Genomic DNA, 25,368 nt, shown 5'->3' with positions numbered 1-25,368 from the left:
GAATTATGTACTTTGAGGTTTCCACTTGCTGATTCAGTTCATAGTGAAGATTTTGATCCCTAAAGCCCTAAGTGGATACTGGAAAGACCTTTTCATGTGAAGCAGCTTCTGCATTAACACTCTTTAAGGCTCTCGCCTTCAGAGGAATACAGGGCACCGAACACTAGATCAGGCTATTTGATCAGTTTCAAAAGACCACTATGGCTTCTTCTGACAGGCAGCAGCTTTGCAGGTGTCAGGCAAAGGGTACCTGATGCCTGCATCACCATCAGGGACTGAACTTGAGGCTGCATGCATATAAAACACCCTCCACCCCATCCTTGTTCCAAAGCATCTGTTCATGCAGCCTGTGATCTTCCCGCTGTATCTTCAATGCAGACAGCTCAAAACAGTAATTTTCTTCCGAAAATTACTTCCAGCAGTTTGAACCCCTGCTCACACCCCACTGCTAGCCTGCTCCAAGCAAGCCCAAAAGTACTAATTCAGAACTTTGAGGCTGTTTCTAGCAACATGTAGAAATGTCATTAGTTCAGGAAGCTACAGAGAAGTAAATCCATTTTTAGCACAGATATACTATTTAAAATTTAATCTTGCCTAGATTGCCTTGCATCTGATCAGAAGCCCAAAGCAGACAGCACTTCTTCCCTCTCCTTATATTCAACCCCTCTCACTGAGTCAATTTAATGGTATTGTTACTTGCTGTCAAGTCATCTCCAGCTTACGATCCTATGAACAGGGCCTGGCCTGTCTTTGACAGCCCTGCTCAGCTCTTTGTAAACTCATGTCTGTGTAAGGAATTGATCCATTCCATAGTTGGTTTCCCTCCTCTTCTTTTGTCTCCAGACTTTCCCTAACATTATTGTCTGTGAAGAGCAAGGGTGTTCGGACCTGCTATGAAAATTTCAGCATGGGTGTGACTAGAGTTGTGCATACTTTCTTCAAACAGGCAACAGGTTTTTTAAAAGGTCCTGGGAGTATATTCTCTTATACTGTTTTGTTTCCCAAAAGCTGAGCAAAGGACGAATCTTGCCTGGAATAGGCAGAACACTTCTCCTGTACAAACACAGGGAAATCATTCCACAACATTCTTCTGGCACTGTAGAAATTAGAAACTGAACAAAACCAGCTCTGTGTTAACTGTTTATTCCATAAATTTATAAAAAGGCCTGAAGGCATGAGACCTCTAACATTCTTCATCAACAAAAATTTTAACAGACACCCATGCAGGGGAATACATACACACGGGGGGTGGGGGGTGGGGACTTTAAAAACTTCTAGTGTTCCAGACACCTATTTTTCCCTCCAATTTCAATATACAAATGAAGATACTGGCAACAATATGGATTCATTTAACTTAGCTGTTTTTTTTAATTTTAACAAATTCTCGTGCTATAATTTAAAGCAAACAATTGCATTATTACACAGAATAAATCTTTTTTTCTTCCTTCTCAAGGCAAAACTACTATTATTACTGACTGCTGAAGTGGTGTCTTGGCTGAGTAACAGTTTTAACGACAAGGAAGGTGTAACATAGTTTGGACCCCAGTATGAACCTGTGCCTATGCATGTCCATTAGAAGCACACCAAGGGCGTGATCGTCTGTCTTTACCATTTAACCTCGATGTGGGCAAGCCTCTGAACACAGCGGCTGATGTGCAAGCACCTCACTTCCATCACCTCACCATTTCATCTAGACGGCCTTTTTCAGATGTCGTGATGAAAATGCTTCAGAAGGGGTGAAAAAGAGCCGGGGGTGCCACTGGGATATGGCCGTAGCTGGCTCTCTTCCCCGCTTCCTGGAATGCCCCTCTGGGCCATTGCCAGCCTCAGAGATGCAGCTGGTGTTGTTCTTTCCATGCCAGCTATGGGGGAGTCTGCATTCAGATGTTCTGCCCCACAGTCACAGGGCCTTAGGACGGTGATCCTATGGACAATGTCAGGAGACCACAGGTTCACAAAGTCAGCCCCTAGTTTCTGGTTTACTGCCACAAGCAGAGATGCCCTTTGATGGTCCTTTCTGCTGCCAAAAGGCAGGGACTATCCAGGGATTCTGAAGGCAATGCTAAGAGGGAGGAAAAATGATTCCCTTTTCTGCTTGCAGCTATCAGTTTTAAAAACTGTTGCTATGATCATCCAAAGGCCTCAGAACAAAGCTGTGACTCCTTATGTGATGTATGAACTAAATCTAAATTTTAGGACAGCCAAATGTATCTTTACTCCCTAGAACCAGCACATTATTCAAGAGACAACTGTTAATATATTGCGCATAAACTGGCCTCTAAAAAGGACGGAGACCATACAGTAAACTAAAAGAACCTGGATCTCAAGCAACCTGGTTTTGTTGTATTTGTACACAAGTAGCTATTTCATTCTATACAGTATTATTCTAAACAAAGGCTTGCTTTTCATTCTGTTAAGTAGTCCTTATGTTGCTTTTGAGTCTCCTATGAAATAAATGGAAGGGGCAACTTAATTTCCAGTCTCTACTTGAGCATAAATTATTGTCAACGTAAGGATGCTCTATCAAGACCACCTTACGTTTGAGGCATTTCAACTATTTTGGGGGGATAAATGTTGGCTTAAACCATTTACATTCGTGAAGAACATCCTCCTCTCAAACAGAAATTGATACTACCACATGCCACTAACCTCTGCTAATAATCCAGCCTTTTTTCTGGATATGATTGCACACAATTAGATTACAATCTCTTTCTCTCAGTAAGCAAATTAATGAAAAGTTTCTGCTTTTTCTATAACCACCAGCACTACTGTCTGTTTAGCAGCTGTGTTTCCTGAATATTATTCTGTCTCCAAAAATTTAGCAAGCAGCTCTTTTTGAACAGGTGATTCTGCAATCAGGTTCTGCACCAGAAAACCCAATTTGTGTTCAAATACATACCTATTTAGTAGATTTACATGAATATTCGTTATTCCACATACTTCAGCCTTCCGGCTTATTTTCATCCCACCTAAAACATGCACCGTTTGCAAAGAGTGGCAGTGGCAGATAGAAATACACTAGTCAGGCAAGGCAAGGGAGCACATCCAGGGCGCAGGCCAGGTCCTCAGAACAGAACCCCCATCCAGGAATCGCACACGTGGCCTTGAGTGCTGCTGCGCAACAGGGAGCATTAGAAATCTGCTGCAAGAAGTCCAGGCAGCCCTGGAACTCTGTGCTAGGCAACCAGTTTCACAGGTGCTGACCCATGGAAGATAAGCAGTTAACAGGTGAACACTTGTAGCTTAGTCATGCTGGTGATGGGCTGGGCAACTCTGAAAAGGAAAATGAGATGCCGACATTCCCGGGATGCCTGCCTGGCACTGTGCAAGTGTCTTGGAGGGAGCCCTTCAGGAGGAAGTCTCCTGACCCTTCAAGAGGAAGTCTATGGAGGCAGCTAAGCAGGCCCTTCACTACAATATACTCCCCTGAATTCCATGGATGGGAAGAAAAAACCATTTAATCTTCATTTGCTACTCAGAAATAAATATGATGCTCAAGAAAAGGAAATCTAGAGGTGACCAGGAAAGCTCTTCTATTATTCTATTTTATGCTGTCCTGCATAACAAAGGTGACATGGGTGAGGGTGCACAGAGAACTGGATTTACTTAAGGGAGCAAAAACCCTTTGCGCTGTTTCTGTAATGTGTAAGCCAAATGGGAATGCCTACAGTATGAAGTCACATGGAAGAAATTTTATCACTCCTTGGGCTTCCAGATGGATGAGAACATACAGTACAGGAAGGACCTGTGTACAAGTTGCTACAGATAACTAGCTTGCTCACATAGCTCAAGCTCTACTGACCTGGGGATCTGTTGCACAGATCCAGGTACTCCTATCCAATTATAATTCCTATTGCTGCTTTGAAATATGGGTAAAGTTTTGATTAGATGCAAACATGGATTCCCAAAACTGAACAATAAAAGCATGTGATGTAAAAACGTTTTTGCATTGAGCATGAGAAAGCCTTTGAAACGCAAACTCTGAGCAAAGGCTCAGTTCCTGCTGAAGTAGCAGGCCTGAGTGTCAGGTCAGGTGTCACATGCTAGAACTGTGCTCCATACAAAGTAAATACATCCTTACATAGAAAACTAGATGTCAGAGGGAAGACAGAAGTTTTCCATGCTTAAGGAGCAGTTTATATTGCAGAACATGCCATCACGTGTGTCACTGCCTGCATTCTGAAGGGCTGCCACCAAATGCAAGTTTACATTATGATCAGGAACCAGTTTCTGAAGAAAATTTGGGGAATCCAAGGCACAGGACACAAACTATTCTCAAAGCAAAGCATTCAGCCAAGGTAACTTACCTAAAAGCCACCTTGTAGGGGTTCTTACAGCTGTGGTTAGCTGGCTAGTGGAAGCCAGAAGCCTCCTTATAGCCAGATAAGGCAGCATCGGACATTCACAAAGCTTCCATAAACACCACCCTCAATGGTCCAGTAAGGGCCAGTTCAGTAACACAAGTGAACCATTGCAATGTTGAATTGCACAACATTATACTAGAGCTGGAATGCCAAGTTTTAAAAAGTGATTACACATAAAATTATATTACAACAGCAAGCCACCACTTCAAAGTCAACGTCAAGCCTCTTTCAGATTTCAGTGTTGTTCCGCAAGATTTTGTTGCTTTTTTTGTTGTACTTTGGATGCTGGAAGTTCCAAGCCTGCCCATAACATAGGCTCAGCTTTCCTCATAGTGAGCTCAATCTTTGTAGCTGTCATATTTACATAACTTCTTTTCACATCAATCACCTGGAGGAGATCACAAACATGGCAATTTAAGTTGTGAACTGGATGTCTGAAGAACACCAAAAATATGGATTTAACCAACATACTACCATAATCTCTATTGATGGAGATAGTTTACACATTGTTCTGGTTATACAACATTCAAAAGATTTAATGTAAAAGTACAAAGTTTCCTAAGTACAGGGAATCCAGAAAGCTCTTCTACACTGAGAAACTGCTCTGAGCTATAAGGTGCTCCCATATGGAAAATCTCCTATCTTTCACACAGGTTGGGGAAACTAGGAGAAATTGTTCAGTGGCTGTATTTACATAAAACCTTTTATTCTGGCCAAGTTACTTATTAACTATCTCAAGCAAGGAGGTAAAAAGTTACATTCTAGAAATAAAATGTAAACATTTAGAGAGACAGGGAAGAAGTAACTTTGAAAGCTAGTGGTCAACATTCCTGGAATCAGAAAAATATTTTACAGAACTAGTGGAGTATTTTAAATTCTTCATACTTGTGATGAATGAGAACATACAGCTGGAAAAGTGCAGATTTTTCATGCATGTTTGAATACTTTTCAAGTAGTCTGAGATTACTGGAAAAGCAGAGTCAGAAGTGCTCATCAGTAGATGAGAAACAAGAAAGCACACACAGTATCCTGGTATCAGTCACATACGGCAAGCTACTCTTTGAAGTTATACATTTTTGCAGTCTTAATCCCATCACTTCTTTCTGATAAAGACAGCCAGAAAAAGGACTTGAGTCAGAAAAGCTCATTACAAAACTGTCTAAAAATGTTCTGAATGAAAGTATGTGCATACTTACACCCCATAAATTCAGATTCTGATTAAATTCCTTATCGCCTTCAAATACAATATGGATATTTAACTGCAAGAGAAGGATATATTTATGCAATAGTAGCTGAACATATAGTATTTTCTAAGTTTTATATGCCCTTAATTATGCAAAGCTATACTTACTAGGAAAGTAAACACTGCTGAATGCAAATGAACATGAGTAAAAATTCTAACACTTGTAAGTGATCTATTGCTACCTGGATGGAGCATAACAAGCAGAACTTAAAGCACATTAAAGAAGTTGAAGAGAGAGAGGACATCAAATAAATATATAAAGTAGCTTTGCTGTAGTTCATTTAGCAGGTAGTTGCTAGTGATGTGCAGATTCCAATATTAGACTCAGCTCTGATTCAGAAAAGAGCCCAAGACAGCTTGAACAAATGTGGAGGTTGCCCACTTCCACTTGGGTACCAAACCAGAAATGTGGTTTGGGTTAAAAACAAAAACAGTCCAAACCCCCTGCCCCCCAGGTCAGAATCGGATGGTATTGAAAAATAGATGCAGGATGTTTTTGTGTGTGTTTCCTATTTCCATACTTAGGCTTTTCTCTTTTTTCTTTTCTTTTGTTTAAGGAAATGACTGATAATAGTTTTAAGGGAGCTTCCAATATTGTTTCATATGATGGAAATTGGTCTGCCAAAATTCAGAATGATAGCTGCATGGGATTTGGTAAAAAGCAGCCTTGATATTTTCAGGCACCCAAAATAGAACACACCTAACTCCTTATTGGACCATTGTTCTAAAAATGAAAAACTTGGAAAAATCCCAAAGGAAGAAGTCTTTAAAATTTCAGAAGGGTAAGTGCAGTGGTTCCCCTGGAAGGGGAGCTATTTGTTTCCCCCTTCATCTAACAGCTTTTGGAAGCAATTTGTATGAAAAGCAAGAAACCTGCACAGTTTCATAGGTGCAAGAGAATGAATACTGAAAGTTGGATTACTCTTTTTCCCCTCCACACTGAAGCCTTATGGCAATGGAAGAAGGGACATATCACGGTCTAATCTTTCTTCCCCTCACAGTGACTGGAGTTCCTAGTAAAATGTGCCTAGGACTAGAAGGTGGACTGGCTGGTTGTTCAACCAAACTGTCCCTCCTCCTATTTGTAGTCCATGTCCAGGAAAATGAAAGATGCTGTTTGGAGAAGAAACTGAATTATGTGCATCCCTGAAGTTCAAATAAGTAAGAAAGCTTTGTTTAGACCATGGTTCACTTTTAGTTGCTTAAGAAGGAAGCCTACTTGGACTCAGGCAGTACCTCAGGAAGTACCAGAAACAGTCAGAATCTGGCTTGGGTTCTGGCTAAATCCAATTCTATAATGAATATATAAATCCAATCCAATCCAATCCAATCCAATCCAATCCAATCCAATCCAATGAATCTATAAATCCAATTCTATAATGGATCTATAAATCCAATTCTATAATGAATCTATAAATCCAATTCTATAATGAATCTATAAATCCAACCCTATAATGAACAATTTGCTTAACAGTGTCAAGCTATCCAGTGTCTCAGTCCTGTCCTTATCCCAAAGGTGGCATGTTTCCCTATCCCCATCCCAGGCTCCCAATCTTCAATTCATCCACAGGATGACATGGATTTGTTTCTCAAATTTTGTTCCTCAAAAAGGCTTTGCTTGGGATGACTACTGGAAAGAGTTTCAACCGATCACATTATTTGTTCAGATTAATCACAGTATTTCGGTATTAGGAATGGGCTTTCTCTCAAATCAGGACTCTCATTTTCAAGAGGCATAGCAATGGAAAGGATTTGAATAAAAGGACAGCTAACCAAATAACTCACCGATGTACTATTTGCTTCTACACAGCTGAGTTCAGGAACTGAATTTTTAGCATAGATTGAAATAGTCACTTCACCTCCAGTTTGATGCCAATCATGTCTGCATGGAACCAGTTTTTTCTCCTGTAAGGGGAGAACACATAAACATGATGTTAATCTATTTATAAATACTTTCACAGTTTGATCTAGTTTGATCTAGGATGCTTTAGTAGGATATTACTGGCTCAGCAGCTGCTGAAATTGCATTTTACAAAAAAACCAGGCTGCCATGGGGAACAGGTCTGAGTCCAGTCCCAGAAAAAAATCCTAGAATACTCCATAGAACCTACACTTTTGTCATGTCAGATGTTTAACTGTTAAGTTCTGGTGTGCTCAAACTGTCCACATTTTTCTTCTATGTAAGGTTACATTGCACTAGAGTCCCTAGTTTAAGCAACAAACTGGTTGAAAACTAATCCAAACATGTCCATCCCAATTAAGACAGCTAGTTACCAATAAGAGTTCTACTACTTACAGCATCCTTCTTAATCCATACATGTGTTCCTGTTGTGCAGCCCTCTTGAGACAAGAAAGTATTGAAGTCTGACGTTTTCCTCTTACAGCAGCTCCAGTACTTCATCCTATACATGCAGAAACCATATGAGATTACGATACCATTAACTCCATTCATTATATGAAGTTAGGACATTTTGAAAAAGTCCATGGCTACCCAGAATTTAAGGAAGCAATGTGCTAACTGCACAATACCCACCCTTCATGGAATATCGGAACACCTGCATGGTATGTACATGGTTCATCCGAGCTGTGTGGTCCTTCATATACCTAGGGAAAACATTAACACAAAATCAATCTTTTAGCAGTCACTGAATCAGACTAGAGGATGTTCCAGTTTTTCCAGACTGCTATAAGCAAAGTCCTGCCATAACCACTGCAGTTACTTTGCAGTCTTCACCATTACCTAGGATAACAGCTTAGTGAACAGAAGCTATTTCCTCCAGCCATCTGGCATGGAGTGAAGTAAAGCAGGGACAGAAGTTAGTGTATGGTTCTTTAAAATGTTTACATGTACTAACATTGACTAAACATGTCACTAACTTCCTGCTTAAGTTTCTCTGAAAGGTTTACATGATACATTTTAGAGGAAATCAGAAAGTAAAAGTAAGTGGTAAGTGCTTGCTTCTCTGGCGGTACAAGCACACCAAGAGACAATGCGGTATAGTCATTAAAAGTGCTGGACCAGGACTTGGAAGATCTGGGTTCTAGTCCCTACTCAGCCATGGAGCTCACTGGTTGATTCTGGGTCAGTGACAGACTCTCAGCCCAATCTACCTCGCATTGCTGTTGTGAGGGTAAGACTGATAGAATTATGTAAGCCACTTTGAAGCTCCTTGATAGGAAAAAAGTGGGATAAAATATAATAAAAATAAAATGCATATACAGACACAAGCATTCCTTATGCTTCTTTAAGAGTTATATGCTAGAACTATTCTAGCTGTATTAGCATTATGTTATAGTAGAGGGAATTAAATGGTGGCGACACATGAAGTAGATGCAATAAGGAGGTGACATATTTACAAATATATAAAGTTGAGATATTTACCTTTGTACAGCCTGAATTTTTACACGTTGTCCCAGTCTTTATCTCATCACTATCATCTTCTGTAAAATAAGAAAGCTGTGCTTTCTATTACAGTTAGATTACATTCTCTGTATAAGAAATTACAGAACAGAACTCCACATGTACAAGATATAGAGAAGAGGAAAGCAGATGTATTGAGTATTTGCTTCCCAGGATGCTTTTCTTTCCGCTATTGTAAAGTTAAACAATCAGTTATGATAATGCAATGTACACTGCTAAAAACTTCTTCAAAGGGTCCAATACCAACCAAGGTGGACCAACTGAATGTATCTAGCACAGGGGTGTGACAGATTCATTTATTAAAACAACCTGGAACCCTAATAAACTACATACCTTTCATTATTTCATTCCCTGATGACAGTTTTAGCTTCTCTAAGGCTTGCTTCAAGGAAGCCGCTACTTTCAGCTGCAAACTACTCATTGGCTCATCTGGGCTAAAGAAAGCATAGAAAAAAAGTGTTTCCGACAAAAGTATTTATTACTTTTAGTATGCTTGTAAAGTTTTACAGTTCATGGTTTAGGACTCACAATTAGGCTACAGCTCCAAAGAAGGAAGACTACTTCAGAGACAGTATCATCCTAAGTTATCTAATACTATTATTCAGGTCTGTGCTAAAAGTGCATCCAGGGTCTATGAAGGCTGAATACTTTTTGGAAAAGCCAGAGCACTTTACCAGTGCAGATGAGCAGTTCAGGAAGGCCAACACTACCTATTCCAATGCTAGGGATAGGATTCTTTCTCACCATCCCAGGAGCTTTTTAACTGCAAATGGAAGGGACAAAACTGGTGCTTCATTTGTGCAAAGCATGCAATTTGCCAGTAAGGCCCTTCTGCTTTTTCTACCTCCCTTAGCTTGCAGCTAAGTGAAGCAGCACCATATTCTCAAGGACCAAGAGTTTGGACAACTGAAGAGGCCTATGGTGGTAAGATGAGCTGGCACAATGCAAGCAGAATGGTCCACAAATGAAGTTACAAGGTTTACTATTAGTGAGCTATGCCGGCAAATCTTTACTCTGAGGGGGTTATGGAGACTAAGACAGGAAAATACTCCTGCTGTCCGATTTTTGGATTGTTCCCTCTGCCCCATTTCCTCAGGATGTGCTATAAGCAAGTATCAAAACGTTGGGCTGCAGATACACACCCAATTCATTTCCCATTAATGAATGCCAGATGGGACTTGCACCTGTTAAAAAAAATTTGACTGGTTACTGAATATAGAAAAGGAATCTTCCCAGAGGTCTGAGTGGCAGTGAGTGTACTTTCCCCCTTCCCTTAAATGTCTGAGCCCATTATTTCAAGTTTTTGCCCATTAAGACCTCTCTGTTTCTGCCACATTTTAGTTGGAATGTGTTTGGAGGAGTGTTGAAGGAATCTTCCTGCAGGGAGGCACTCTGTTCAACAGGACTACCTCTCCAGCATTAGGAATGTATGAAAGTACACCCATCTAACATGTTTACTTATCAGTTAACCCTTATTTAGCTAAGGCAGAACATGGAAGATACACCCTTCAGGGCAAAGGAATAATAGAGGGTTCCCAAAACTCTAGAGAATTTGGGCTCCTGAGAAGGACAGAGGAGAAGAAGAGACCCTGCTAATAAGTTTTAGCTCAGTGCATCACAACATGGTTTTTACATTTTAACCATGTGATGCAGCTAGATGGAAGTTATTCCCAGAAAGTTTAAGAGTCCCTTCCTTTCCTAGTAAACCATCCTTGAATTCCTTCCTAAACCAGGGTAAGGAACCTCTTGCCTTCCAAAGTCCTGGACCAGCATATCCAAGAGTCAGGGATGGTACAAGTTACAATGCAACATCATCAGGAAGGCAACAAGTTACTCAGCCCTATAAATCTACCCAGTGCCCAAATCAAAACGTACAGCATGTTTTGAACATAATAAATAACAAACGTAAAATGTTATCGAGTGGAAATCAATTTGCGATGAACGTTCAATCATGGTACAATACCTTGGCCTCTGAATTGTATCCACTGGCTTTGGTGCTTGAATTATGTGTTCTTGAAATTTAGGTTTTAGGTCAGCTAACTCCTTCCGCTCGGAGATAGTTTTAACTTCCGGTTTGACAGGTTCAGGGGGCTTCTCACTATTATGGAAGCCCTTGGTGCAACCCTGTTGTAGAAATCACACGTTAATCTACGAGTAAACTATAATCAATCAAGCCTTATTTAGCTCAACCAAAGTAATTTCTTAATGGGATGTTATTACTTCATCTGTAATAGTTGGCAGTAAATACCAACTATTGGCTAGTGGTAAGCATTTAAACTGACTCCTTCAACATTGGTTTCTTTCTCACACAGAGATGCACATTCTTTAAATTCTTAACTTGTATGCTTGGTTAAAAAGGTGTACCCTATTTTTAGAATCATAACACATACTAATAGCATTTTCAAGCTTCCAAATATCTCTTTATGTTGCCAAAATGGCAGTATCCAGAAAAGTGCCTTCAGGCTTAGTAAAACTGCAAGGTCTGCAAGTACAAATATTAAGATAAAAGATCCTAAGGGGGCATCCCACTCCAAAAACAACCCAATGGGGGCTGTGCATGCCCAGTAGCTACAGAACAGTGATTGCTGGTGGGTGAGTGGAAGAGGTAGAATGGAGTGGGGTATGTAGGAAAAGTGTATGGCTGGCACCTTGTACAGGACCACTCCATATTGCAACATTTTGTTGCAGGTCCAACCCACTTACATAGAGGCTTTTTCCCATTTGAATGCTGCCCAAATCAAAATTCAACATCTAATTAGCTACAGTAGAAAACTGCAATGACCCCTACGGGCAAACATAGGTACCTAGAATTCAAGATGGAAGTGAGACGCCCTTAAGATGAGCTTGCTATTTTCCTGCTTAGATTTTTTTTTAATGTTATTACCTAATTCAGTTCTCTATGACGTGGCCTTTTTTGCTTGGTTTATATTTATATTAATCACATTTGAAAGCATCTTAAATGATTAAAATGCTAATGATATTCAGATACAGACATGAAGGAAACACAACACTGAAATGCTTGCCTATTTGAGAAGGCTTTATATTTGCTCTTAATTGCCCTACATTGGTCACAAACACACATTTCTGTTCAGCATTTCTGTGCTGAGTGGAGTGCTGGGAGGAAAGGACAGCTAGGGCTCCTGTATTTTTAATAGCTGGTTCTTCAAGCACAGGCTGTCAAACTGGGGTGAGAAAAGCTGCATCTGCTGAAGTCTGTTCCTCTATGCAAGTGAGGAAAGTGCAAGAGCGCTTGCTTACACTGGAGCAGATTGTCCTGTTGTGAAGTGGTTTGTTCAACCAAGATTTGGCGCTCAACAACCATGTCCATTTTGTAGTTAAAAAACCTTACAAAATAAGCACATACCACAATACTCAGGAAGTCTGAAAAGTCTGTGGTTCTTCTTTTACAGCATGACCAGCCCTGGAAAATACAAGCCATGCAAAACATTTCATTCTTATCTAGCAACTATTAACAGACAGTAAGTGAGAACTAGGAAGAAAAGACTAGGCAATACCTTTTATTTTAATCAAGTTAGTAATTTGGAAAGACACCTGACCTTCCCCTCACATCTCTCTCTCTCCACTACTGATGTATTTATGGAAACTGTGGCTGGCTGAAAGAATAAAAGCATTTAGTAATAGCTACTATCGTGTTAAACACACCTAAAAATACTTCCCCCAATGGAGGATCACAAACTATAAAAATGACTAGAAGTACTTAAGTCTCAATCTCCTGAAACCATACGAAAATAAACGAGTTTAGTAGTGATATGGAAAGTGTTTAACATACTACTACTGAGCAATCACTATTGTTTACAGAAGTCAAACTTATGGGAATGATCTAACATGTGCTGTCTGAACTATGCTTGGGGTAATGTTCTGATTTTTTTCTCTGCCCTTCTGATACAAAACTCATGAACAGACTAGAAGTAATGCCATGAGCATGACTGAACTGAAACTTAAAAAAAATGAAACAATGCTTGCATACTTACTTTAAGAGCATCATGAAAGACTGGCACTCCAGGGTGATATGTGCATGACTCTAAAAAGATGAGAAAATAGGCTAAGGACAGCAGGAAATTATATCTTAAAACTAGGGCTTGTATTTTGCATAGCAAGTCAGTCAAACTTTAATGGCTGCAATCAAATACTTTCATATATCCTGCAAGGTCAGCAACATCAAGCAGCACACAAAAACTCCATATAGAAAGGAAACAGACTGCTTCAGGAAGCATACCCCATGATCATAAAACACTCCCTTTTCAGGTGGCTTCGTTGCCCATTATAGTGTATTTTTGCTGCCATATGAGATGTTAAACTGCAAAAGGTATTGCATTATATTAATAATGAAATTAGAAACATAGTAATGAAGATCAATGTGTAACCTGTAAAAATAAGCTTGTGCTACTGTTCCAATAGATTCAGGCTTTGAATGTGCCACTAACCAAATCTGTAACTGATCAATGTACATATTCATACAAAAACCAGATGCTGCCTATTAGAGTTTTTTCAATGGTTATCTGGCAAAACAACCTTGAGCAAATGAACTTGATAGTTTTATTCCTTTCACTATCATCTTGACTGATAACATGCTTGTTGTGAATTCTGTGCCCACTCCACTTAACTACTTGACTGCTTACTTCAAGTACTACTTATTCCATTAGCATTCACTGTATCATAAATTATTCCAACATGAACAAAAATGCAAGAAAGAATCCAAGGTCAGGATAAAAACGCATCTAACTCTGTATACCCAAGGAACCTTTGGACCAATATTTCTTTAAAAACATGAACTCATACCCTCAGACAAATCCAATTCAAATAGGGATTTTGAAAACAAAAATGTGGAATCAAATGCTTGTTGTTCAAAGAAGTGAAGAAAGACAAGATTCCACAATACATATGCAAAATATTTCAAATGCTGAAAGTACCTCTTTGGCGCCCACCCTGTCTGCAAGGGAGTTTAACCTTATGTATCACCTCCTGACGGAGTAAACAAGTTCCACTGGGCTAAATGGTTCTTAAATATACATATAAAGCTTATATAAAATGGTCCAAAGAGATTAATATTGAAATTGGGAATCCATATATCAAATTGCACCATACACATCAGAAGCCTTGTCTAAGATATCCAGGCAAGTCACACTTCCACTCTACTCCCTACCTCCAAGCCTTACTGCTTCAGATGAATCATCAACTCAAGCAACGCATCACAGATAGTTGTTTCTCAACCAGTAGCATAAGACCAACACAGCTTGCATCTGACACATTATGATCTTCCCTACCTACCTCGGAAGGTTGTTATTTTGAGGGTAAAGAATGAGAGAAGGAGAATTTTGTAAGCCGCCTTAAGTTCCTTGAAAGTTAAAAAGGAAGGATATAGATATAAAAATAATAATAAAAAAATGAATAGTATTGCGACTCCCAAGAGGAAAAAAAGCTACCTATCTGGCACCAGAAAGATATCAAAGTGGGTACCAAACAGACCTTGCAGGGGAAGCCATTTCATAACTGGGGATGGGGGTTCAATCCCTTATAGTCACTTCAGTATAAGGACATTTTCATCATGGAATTCCTCCCAGTCACTCATGGCTATCAGATAAGTCCTTTAATACTTGGTTCTCTTGGAATCAGTAACAGATGAGTTGTAGTAGCAGTAGGTACATGCTATCATTTATTTCTGACATCAAAAAATGTCCTGCCCGTGACAGCCCTGCTCAACTCTTGGAAAGGAAAGGTGGTGGCTTCCTTAGTGGATTTAATCCACTTTGTATTTGGTCTCTTCTTCTGCCTTTGGCTTTCCCTAGCATTATAATCTTCGCCAATGAGTCTTGCCTTGCTAAATGGCTAACAAATTAAACACTAAGCATGATTTGTTTCAGAAAGTGTAAATCCAGAAGGCCCTTCTAGTAGGTATTTTTCTCAAGTAAGAATGCTGTCCTCAACTTACTTAAGCATTTGATGTATTGCACAAATGTAATTATTTCAGAGTTTAATATATCTTGATTTCTCACCTTATTAAGCAACTAAGTTATGTCTAGTGTAACTTTAACTTTAAAGCATTCAATATGATATAAAACAAATTAAGCAGGGTTGTGAAGATAATATTGGATATACTGACATTGCTAGTTCTGAACACTGAGCTATGTGAAGCAAAGATTACGTTGTCTTTTATTCTGCACCTGTCAGAACATCTGAATTATTATGAGCACACCTACCTAGGGAAAATCATAAACAAATAGCAGGTACTATACATGTAATTATTTTAATGATTAACTGGAGTCTAAAACTGTGAACCACAAAAATGACATGTTCATATTTCTTCATAGGCAGTGTGTAGTGATAAGTAAATTAAAAGGCTTTCATCTATTAAAGAAGTGTCTGAGCTTCGATGGACAATTAAACAAGTTTTACAAAAAGTATTAAAAAGTATTTTGTATATATTACAAAATCCCCCCAACCCCGTGGCAGACATCTTAAGGGAAGCACCCCTCTTCCAATCTACATACAAGAAACAGCTTCTTCTAAGACAATGTTCTAACACAGGAATGTTTTCTTTATTAGAAGGGGCAAATATGTTTTCATTGGGAAGCATGCATGTTCCTAGGCATGTTTGTAAAGATTTAAGTTATTAACAGAATATTACTCATACAATCAATTGGGTTACAGTTCTACTTCACAGAAGAGACTAGCTCTCAAACATACATTACTACACAAAGCTCACATACGCCCAGATAGATTTAGTTATCAGAAAGCATAATACACATTTAAGCAAATGCATCTATTGGAAAAAAGGATCATGATTGCTCCTCAATCTGTCCCACTCAGTGATTGCCATCACCCTTCTGCCATGACATTATCGATGGTCACGGTATGACCACGGGGCACACCAATAGCAGTCAATGGTCTGCTCTTTTCGGTGGCTTCTTCTTGTCTCCTTAGTTGACATGCATGGCTTGAACTCACTGCTTCAAGAAATCATTAGTTTAACCACTAGGCTTTGTCCCCAACTAAAAGAAAGCAGAGGCACATGTAACTGCATTTGCTTCATTACCCTGTTACCCTTGTCTCCCATCTCTCCTTCACTCCAATGTGTGACTTTTGCTTCTCCATTGTTTTCCTTTTCTCTAGCATAAATTTAAAGGAACCTTGTCAAGGCATGAGTATGCCTTTTATTGTTACCACAATGGCGTATTATAAAACTATTAATAACGACATGCAAGATCACCTTTTAGGGTCTCATATTAAAAGTGTGCTTGGTGAATTATAGCTGTGTTATACTGAAACATTAGTTGAATGAAAATTATGCATTCTGTATAAGAGTATCTCATATGCTGATCAGGTTCATTCTCTAAGTTACTGTAAAAGTCATTTGTAACCCAACAGCATTACTAAGTTGATGCAGCACAACAAGATGTTCCCGAAACAAGCCTGAAACATTATTTGAACTACTGAGTGATAGAAAAGAAACAGGCTCTTCTTTATGATTACTGGTTAAAACACACAGCCCTCCAAAATCATTGTGCTGCTTCAGAAATATCATGTTGCAGGTAAGATGCTTAGGCACTCTCTGCATCACACTTGAACAAGAGTGAGCTGGGACAGGAAAAATGGAAGTTCCATGATTCACAGCAAGCTAGCAGACAAGTCAATACACCAAGTAGCATCAGATCCATATATATTTTCACAGTAGGGTGAATATCACAACCTGATCTATGCACTTCAAGCTTCTATCAGATGTCTCCTCAATAATTCCTACAATGTGGGCAAAAGAGATGGGCTAAGGATGAGAAAAGAAGTTCCTCTTAGGGTGGGAGAGAAATAAAATAAGAGGAAAGGTGCAGAGAAGATTTTATGATAAAGGACATATAGGCCACATTGCACCATACACTACATAACAAATGTTTCAACAAGCTGTCATTCAGGTCATGTGTACAATCTTTTTGAAGAAACCAGGCCTCAGTAATTCCTAAGGACTTGGGAGGAGAGAAAAGTGGGTTTCAGAGGAAGTGATTTCTCCCTCATTCTAAGGAAAGCTACAAGACTGGAGTGGATGTGAAGGGTTGGAAGCAGTCCTGTTCCCACAGCTCCTCCCTGCTCCACAAATGAACAGGTGAGTAAGCTCACTGTTATAGCAATACACAGCTAAATTTTATTAGCTACCTTCTCTAAACCAATGGGACTTCAGTCACAACTAATTTCTCTTAGGGATGCCAGCTTATTTATTACATTTCTATACTGCCATCTTAGCCCATAGGATTCTCTGGGTGGTTTACAATTGCAACATATAAAAGCCGTTTAAAACAATTAAATATCATAATAAAATAATTAAATCATAATAAAAACCCAGTACAATAGTGGGTTTGACAACAACAACATATAGAACAACTCTAGTACCATGAAGGTCTTAATAACACAGTTAAACCAGCTATCAATTAAATGTCAGTGCCAATGAGACTCAAGTTCAAAACTTATAGAGTAATCCTGTGTTTATTCAGAAGTTCTATTGAGTTCAATGGGACTTATTCCCAGGAAAGTGTGCAATGACTTAAGATTTGGATTGTTTTTAAAGAATAGTTCTTAAAATAAAAACAATAAGCAAGCATAAATGAATTACATAAACAATGGTGCTTTTTTTCTTCAACTCAAGCCACAGCGTACATTTCCTTTCCCACCCATATATTCATGTTTAACATTTCTTCTAACTTTGAAACTTATGCTGCAATCATATACCTACTTCCTAAAAGGAAGCCCACTAAAACCAGGGCAAATTGCTTCTGAGTAGAACAACATAAGCAGGACTTCTAAAAAGCAGTTTACATAATCCTCCTTTCCATTTTATCCTCACAAGAATCCTGTGGGATTATTTAACACTGAGAGTCACCCAGTGAACTTTATGGCTGATGGGGACTGGAACTCAGATCTGCCACATCTCAATCCAACACTACACCACACTGCCCTGAACCTTTTGCATTTTTATCCCCATCCTTCAGAAGCTGGCACAGCAGGTTCTTCTCATCCTCACTTTATCCTTACAATAATCCCAAAGAATCATAGAATCATAGAACAGTAGAGTTGGAAGGGGCCATGAGGCCATCAAGTCCAACTCCCTGCTGTTGCAGGACACCATGTTACACCATCCCACTCAGATGGCTGCCCAGTTTCTTTTTGAATGTCTCTAGCGTGGGAGAGCCCCCCACCTCTCCAGGCAGCTGGTTCCACTGCTGTATTGCTCTGACAGTGAGGAAGCTTTTCCTGATGTCCAGCCTGAATCTGGGTTGTCACAACTTGACTTGATCATTCCGTGTCCTACACTCTGGCATCAGCAAGGAGAGATCTTGACCTTCCTCTTTGTGACAGCCTTTGAGGGACTTTCAGAGGGAGATCATGCCCCCTCTCAGTCTTCTCTTCTAAAGGCTGAGCATGCCCATGAGGTTGAGGGAAAGTGTATGCACATGCATTTGTGAAGCCAATGGGGGGAGGAGAGTGAGACTGGCCCAGGATCACCCAGCTCATGCGGAAGTAAGGTCTAGAACTTGGTCTTGTGAATGAACCACTACACCATGCTACCTATATTTGATAATGAAGGTTAATATAGGACTACAGTCTTCCCCAATGTGGTTCCCTCTGTCTGGGGCTGATGGGAGCTGTAGCTTTAAAACATTTGGAAAACAAGGTTGGGAAGACCATTCCAATGACTACATTTGATCACAAAGGTCTTTTTTTCCCCTCAGCCCTCCCCAAATGAATACCCTTTAGATGTAACGGACTGCAACTCCCAGCATTCCAGAGTGCTTCCCATGCTGGCTGGGGTTGACAGGAGCTGTAGTCCAAGGCACTGGCAGAACATCATGTCAGGGTAGTTCTGACTTACTGCTACCCATTTTATCCACGGTCTACAACCCCCATCATCCGTAGAGCTGAAACTGATAGGAGCTGTAGTTCAAGGCATTAGGCAGGCAACAGACTGGGGAAAGGGCCACCCTGCTACTACCCTTCTGAACTCACAGACTACAACCCCGATCATCCCTACAGTTAGGGCTGATGGAAGCTATAGTCCAAGGCATTTGGAAGGCAGCATACTAGGGAAAGGACCTGATGGGAACTGTAGTCCAAAGCGCCGTTGGAGGAAGAGCCTCCCCGCTGCTTATGACTGCATATACCAATCTATCAAGCACACACCTCCCACCAGTCAAGGCTGATGTGAGCGGGGGTCCAAGGCATCATTGGGGAAAGGCTCGCCCCGGTTCTCCCCGTCCCGCTGAGAGCAGCCCCTCCTCGGGCCGGGGGCCCCTTCCCGTCCTTCACGTCGTCGCGCGGCCCCCCTTCCCCTCAGCGGCCTCCCCCTCACCTGCCGTGTTGTTCTCGGGGTCGAAGCGCTGCCCGCAGCCGCGGTTGTAGCAGATCTGAGCCATGAGGGCCGGGAGGAAACGAGGACGCGCACACTGAGGAGCGGAAGCCAGCAGCCGAGACGAACCGGCGAAAAGGCACGCCTGGCGCCGCGGGCAGAGCTGAATGACAAGAAAGGGGCGGCGCGCTCCTCCGCGCATGCGCGCGGCCAGACCGCCTCTCTCCGGAAAAGCCCGAGAGGAAACTTCGGGAACCTTCACGAAGCTTCTCGGGGAGACGACGAACGGGAAGCTCAGGGCGCAGGCGCAAGGCTTGGCGCGCTGCAGGGGTCCGCGGCGGGCCAGCGGCGCGCGTGCGCAGTACAGAGGAGGAAGTGGGGAGCGGAGTGGCGTTGCGACGGGTCGTTGCGACGCCTAGCGGCGCGAGCAAGAATTCGGGAGACAGCTGCGCGTGCTGCGGTGCTCTTACTTCGAGTAGGTCCGTAGTAATGAACGGGACTTGGGCTGCGGTGGTGCCCCTACCTAGAGTAGACCCGTAGAAATGAACGGGACTTGGGCTCCAGCCTTGGTCAACCATGATGCCGGCCCGTCACTGCACCCATTGGCTGCGGTTTGCTGCTATTTGATTGTATGAACAGTGCTTGTCCTGCTTTTCCCACTTAGAGTGCAAGGTATTAGTTACTGCAGAATGCATTTTTAAAAGTGGCACTATGAATAGGAATTTGGGCAGGTGCAAGTTACCAGTTGAGTAAGGCTGAGAAAAGCTGAAAATGCTGAAATCCCTTCTGTTGTAAGCAGGAAATCTCTGTGTCTGCTTGTCTCTGTCTTTCTCTTAAAAATAAAATAAAAATATGAGAGCTAAAGGAAGCTCAAAAGAAAGAAAATGATAGTTATTATATGTGCTAAAGCCAACTTAGGTCAATGTGTTAAAGTTCCAAGTGGAAAAGAAAGCAGATATCCACCTTGAATCTTCAAAAAGATCTTAAAAAAAAAAACCATGGTGCAATTCTATGCCTGGTTTTGAGAACTTGACAGGCAGAAAACTGTTAGATCTCCCCATAAACAGAACAGCACAATGTGTGCTATGAAACACAGAAATCTTAAAGGTTTCTTTTTCATAAATTCTTATACAAAAGAAGAAATGAGCTGGAGTCTCCTATAGTGAACCATCTGTGATGTTAAACTGCCTTTTAAGTTTCCTTTTAATGATTTCTTTTATACAGGGCACACAAGCAATCCCTGTACACAGAAAGGCTTAGATTTGACTTATTTTCTTTTATTATGGATGACATTCTAAAATGGTATCTTTTATTTGGCACATACAATATACTAGGTTGCCAGCAAGGCTGTTGCTTGAAATATGTCATTCATGGCAGTTCTTCCAGAATCAGATGTGCAGCCACAGCTTGAGTTCTTTGGTCGAGCCAAATGTTCCCTGGTTTAAATGTTTATCCCAGTTTTGTGATGCTGAAAGCAGAATGATAAATGTAAATGTGTGTTCCAGGAAATCCTTTGGAAGTTATAGTTCGGGAGTGGGGCCTTTTCCAGTCCAAGGACTGTATTCCAATCTGGGAATGGTCGTGTGTGTGTGTGTGTGTGTGTGTGTGTGAGAGAGAGAGAGAGAGAGAGAGAGAGAGAGAGAGAGAGAGAGAGAGAGAGAGAGAGATGGACAGAAGGACATGCTGTATGTCAGTGGGACCTAATGCAATGTGAGTGAGACCAAATTGCAATTCTTAGATTTGCCAAGGATATTCCTAGAAGTAAACAGGACCAAATAATTCAGGAGCTTCCTCCTCAGGCCCTATTTCTTCTCCCTGACTGGAAAAAACTCTTATCTCTGATCAGTAGCTAATTGGAGATAAGAGCCTTTCCCTACTTAAGAGTGAGCAGGGCCTGGAGAAGCAGTTGGTGGGCTGAATGAGTAAACCCCAGGGGGCTCTGAGGTTTCCCAGACCTGCTTTAAAAGATCCTTAAACAAGAAGAGCAATAAGAAGCAATAATCTTTCCTGAATGGTGGCATATCCTGGCCAGTGAAGAGGCTGGATGCGAATGAACAAATGACGTTGTAGTCCAGAGAAGATGGAGGGCCTGCTGGCCAGCTGATAGTCCCACTCAGGACTGGGGGCGCATTGCGGACTGGGTGGGATTGCACTGCATCTGAAGGACCAAATGCGCACTTTAGGAGTGCTCTTGCATCCAGCGCAGCTTCATGCAGTCGGATGGCCGTGGTGTCCAGGAGTTCTTTTGCTCAGCTTTACCTGGTGTGCCAGCTACGTCCCTTCCTGGGCAAGGAGGATGTGGCTACTGTGATCTGCGCCATAATCGAAGACTGCGAAGAAATTGGAACTGGATCTCTTGATAAGTTTCTGAGTGCTTTGCAGTATATCATCCAGGATTTTTGGATTCCCAGTCACTTAACAATAGCAGATGCCCTGCCTATCACTCCAAACTGGGCTGCTAAAATGAAGATAGTTCGTGGTAGATTGGTGTGAGAGAACTTGGCTAATTTTGTAGACTGAAAGCCAACTTCTTATTCTGCCTAGCCTTGGTTTTGTTTTTGGTTTTCTTCAGGCTGTATTTGACTTATAATCCTTAGGTTTTATGGTGGGTTGTATTATTTGATTTTAGTATTATTTTATGGAGTTAATTTATTGTAATTTATTTCATTTCTTGTCCTGCAATCCTTTTGATGAAGGATGGTAATTTGGAGGCTTCCAAGCACCAAGCAGGAATAAATAAACTGGGGAAAGTCATGCTGGGGAAAGTCAAAGACAGACAAAGAGGAAGACCAACTACGAGACGGATCAATTCTATAAAGGAAGCTGCAGCCTTGAGTTTACAAGAGCTGAGCAGGGCTGTCAAGGATAGGACACTTTCAAAGGATTCACAGGGTTGCACCGTCGTTACTGGTTTTTCGGTGCCAGGTAAAGACCTTTTTATTTAAACATCATTTTAATTGTTAAAACATATGATCTGGCCAGGGCAACTTCTTCTTCCTTCTCTTTCTCCTCCTATATTTTTATTTACTTAATTTATACTGATAATTTTAATCTTATATTTGTAAATCAATGTATTTTTGTATTTAATGGTAATTTATTATGTGCTATTGTATTTCAATGTATTTTATCGTGTTGTAAGCCGCCCCGAGGTTTCGGCAAGGGGCGGCATAGAAATGTTATAATAATAATGATGATGATGATGATGATGATGATGATGATGATGATGATGAACTGGAGATTACTTGGTGGCATGTAATAACAAACAACAGATTAATTTTGGTTGGTAAAATAAGGAGAAATGAATGTTTCATTTTAGCCTCACTCCTTCCCTTTGGCTGTGATCCTCTGGAATATGACCCCAGAAACTGTTCTGGTACAGGCATTTGCTCCTCAGGCCAAAATAAGGTTCTCCAGCCCTGTAGTAGCTACGTAGTACATTCCAGTAGTAGGTAAAACTCTGAGCTGTGGATTGGAATGTTCTCACATCAGATCTCTCATGAACTTTCTAGGACACCATAGATAGATCCAGGACAGATCTAGGATAAACCCCTTCTACAGTATGGGTCAGTTAGTTCTGATCTACTTCCCAATGTCATAAGGATTAAATAAAATAATGTCTATAGAAACTCTGAAAGACTGCATAGGTTTGTCCTTGTCCTGTATTCTTCTTCCTTGTTTGACTGAAAGAATCTGAAGAGGTGTAACTTCCCACTATTCCAGATTAGTTGATCTGAAATAATCTTACTTGCTAGCTTCTCACTCACCATAATTAATGTCCGCATTCCACAGATACTGTATTGTTTTGCACAAGGGTCCTCAAACTTTCTCAACGGGGCCAGTTGAAAGGTGCCCGGCGATGGGTGCGGGCTGCCAAAGCGGTGTGGGCGGGGGGCGCGGGCCAGGCCAGGTGGGGGGGAGTGTGGGCGCACGCGTGACGCAGCAAGGCGGGTGGGCACACGGGGAGAGCCTTTTCTCCAAGCGAGTCCAAAATGACCTTGCGAGCAAGCTGCCGCACGGCGAGGCACCGGCTTGCTTGCAAGGATATAGCTTTGGACTCGCTCGGAAAAAAGGATCTTGCAAGCAAGCCTCCGCTGGGCGTGTGCATGACAAGGCACCGGCTTGCTCGCAAGGATAGTTTTGGACTCGCTCGGAAAAAAGGATCTTCTTGCAAGCAAGCCTCCGCTGGGCGTGCGCATGGCGAGGCACCGGCTTGCTCGCAAGGAGATCCTTTTCTCCAAGTGAGTCTGAAACAATCTCCCCACAAGCAAGCCGCTGGCTTGCCACACCTGTGCCCGTGCGCTCGCATGTGGCCAGTCCAAAACCTCTATGGCGGGCCGGATAAATGGGCATGGTGGGCCAGATCAGGCCCACGGGCTGTAGTTTGAGGACCCCTGGTTTTGCACTTTCAGCACTCATCCATATGAAGTTTTACAAGCTCAACTGTCAATGCTATGCATTGCCACAGAAACCATGATAGGAGCTGTCACACAGGGGCTGGAGCCCTGGACCTTTCATTTGAAGACCCGAATCTTTGGCAGGTCATCTGCCCCACCGCTCTTCTGAACACGGACTCAGAGGCTCATGGTTCCACTTCCTGCTATAGACAAGGTTAAGAATAGAGGTCGGATTTAGGGGGCAGCCCCTAGGGCAGGAGCCTCAAAAGTTTCCTTTGGAGCCCCAAATCTCTAGAAGACCATCTGCCCCAGTATGACATAGTCATAAACAAGTCCATGGATTATCTCTGCAGCATCAGATCCCTCTAGATTAACTGGCTGTTTGCCTAACTGGACATCACTTCCTCCCCCCCCCCCCCCAAAAAAAAACCCCTTTCTGCTGAGATCTTTTTTTTCTGAAATCAAATGCCTTCTTTTCCCCTCTCCATATATCCTGTCTGGAGCTGGGTCCCCTCCTCCTTCCTTTGAAACAACAAATAGCACCTTATTTCCAATGTACAGCCAGCATACTGATAGCCAACAGAAGAAGAGTATCTGAGCATGCACAGAACAGTTTCCTGAACCCAACTGACCAACTACTTCCAAGAAATCTCCTGTCAGTAACCTGGGCTTCACCTCTCTGGATGCGCCCCTCTGGAGAAGGGTGGGCCCCCTAGAGCTACGCAGGCCCTCTAGCCGGCTAGCCCTTCTCTCCTGATGCCACGTCACGGGGCTTGGAATCGGACCAGGCGCCTCTTGCTCCTCTCCCATGTCCCCTCCTGGCACTTCCAAACCCCGTGGGTTCTCAAGGTCTGCTGGAACACCTGGAAACGGTGGCCTTGAGATAATCCCTCCCTCCTGCACCATCTCTGTGTCCACAACCCTCATTTTCCAGCCCTCGCAGTTCCCATCCAAAGAGGCGGTGCCACCCTGGCTCTGGAAAGCACACCGAGAATAACTGCTTCCTTCATTCCCAACACATCCCCTTTAATAAACAGGGGTGTTCTTAGGAAATAGTGTTCCGTGCACTTCGGTGTTTAGTCATGCCGGCCACATGACCATGGAGACTGTCTGTGGACAAATGCTGGCTCCCTTGGCTAGGAAACAGAGATGAGCACCGCCCCTTAGAGTCAGGCATGACTGGTCGTAACGTCAAGGGGAAACCTTTGCCTTTTAGGAAATAGCATCTTTTAAACATGCACTCACTTTAGCACATAATGTGCTAAAACATAGCATAGAAAAGTTCCCGCATTTTCTTCTGTCACATGGGCTGAGCCATGGATCTATCTATTTAAGTACCTGGCACTCTCCCTGCTCTGCTGGTCATCTAATCAAATCATACATCAAAAGCTGCACATATGATTGCAAGCCAGTGATCGAATATTGTGAAAAAGTGCCTACAGTAGCCGTGTGCCAGTTTGTGCCCAAAGCCAACTGTCAAATATCAACGCTCGAAATGAAATATAACTGGGTGCCAAGCACAAATCATAGCCGGCCAACATGGAACTATAAAGAACATCTAGCAAATATTCAGGGCTTGAAGTTAAATGCAAGTAGAT

General features: G+C 41.8%; 1 protein-coding gene across 1 annotated transcript; it reads right to left on the bottom strand.

Annotated features, from left to right (window-relative positions):
- Nucleotides 1-1,127: 1,127 nt before the first annotated feature.
- CHORDC1 (cysteine and histidine rich domain containing 1) lies at nucleotides 1,128-21,641 on the bottom strand. The gene is made up of 12 exons (XM_044442244.1): nucleotides 21,636-21,641; nucleotides 19,380-19,473; nucleotides 13,021-13,070; nucleotides 12,393-12,449; nucleotides 10,992-11,152; nucleotides 9,362-9,462; nucleotides 8,990-9,048; nucleotides 8,141-8,211; nucleotides 7,904-8,009; nucleotides 7,393-7,512; nucleotides 5,561-5,623; nucleotides 1,128-4,752 (listed from the first exon to the last, which is right to left on the bottom strand). The coding sequence occupies exons 2-12, from the start codon at nucleotides 19,441-19,443 to the stop codon at nucleotides 4,600-4,602; spliced, it is 1,005 nt and encodes a 334-aa protein (XP_044298179.1). The 5' UTR covers nucleotides 19,444-19,473; nucleotides 21,636-21,641; the 3' UTR covers nucleotides 1,128-4,599.
- Between the last annotated feature and the right edge of the window lie 3,727 nt (nucleotides 21,642-25,368).

Source organism: Varanus komodoensis, unplaced genomic scaffold, assembly GCF_004798865.1.
Source record: "Varanus komodoensis strain SLA01 unplaced genomic scaffold, ASM479886v1 scaffold4, whole genome shotgun sequence".
In the NCBI taxonomy this organism is placed as follows: Eukaryota; Metazoa; Chordata; class Lepidosauria; order Squamata; family Varanidae; genus Varanus; species Varanus komodoensis.
This window is presented reverse-complemented; position numbering and strand designations above follow the sequence as displayed.

Excerpts from the sequence above, each read along its gene's own strand:
- CHORDC1 (XM_044442244.1), bottom strand. The coding sequence starts at position 19,443 with ATGGCTCAGATCTGCTACAACCGCGGCTGCGGGCAGCGCTTCGACCCC. Across the intron at positions 11,153-12,392 it reads CAGACTTCCTGAGTATTGTG|GGTTGCACCAAGGGCTTCCA; the intron begins GTATGTGCTTAT and ends TTTCTACAACAG. Across the intron at positions 4,753-5,560 it reads AGAATCTGAATTTATGGGGT|GTGATTGATGTGAAAAGAAG; the intron begins GTAAGTATGCAC and ends GATCTCCTCCAG.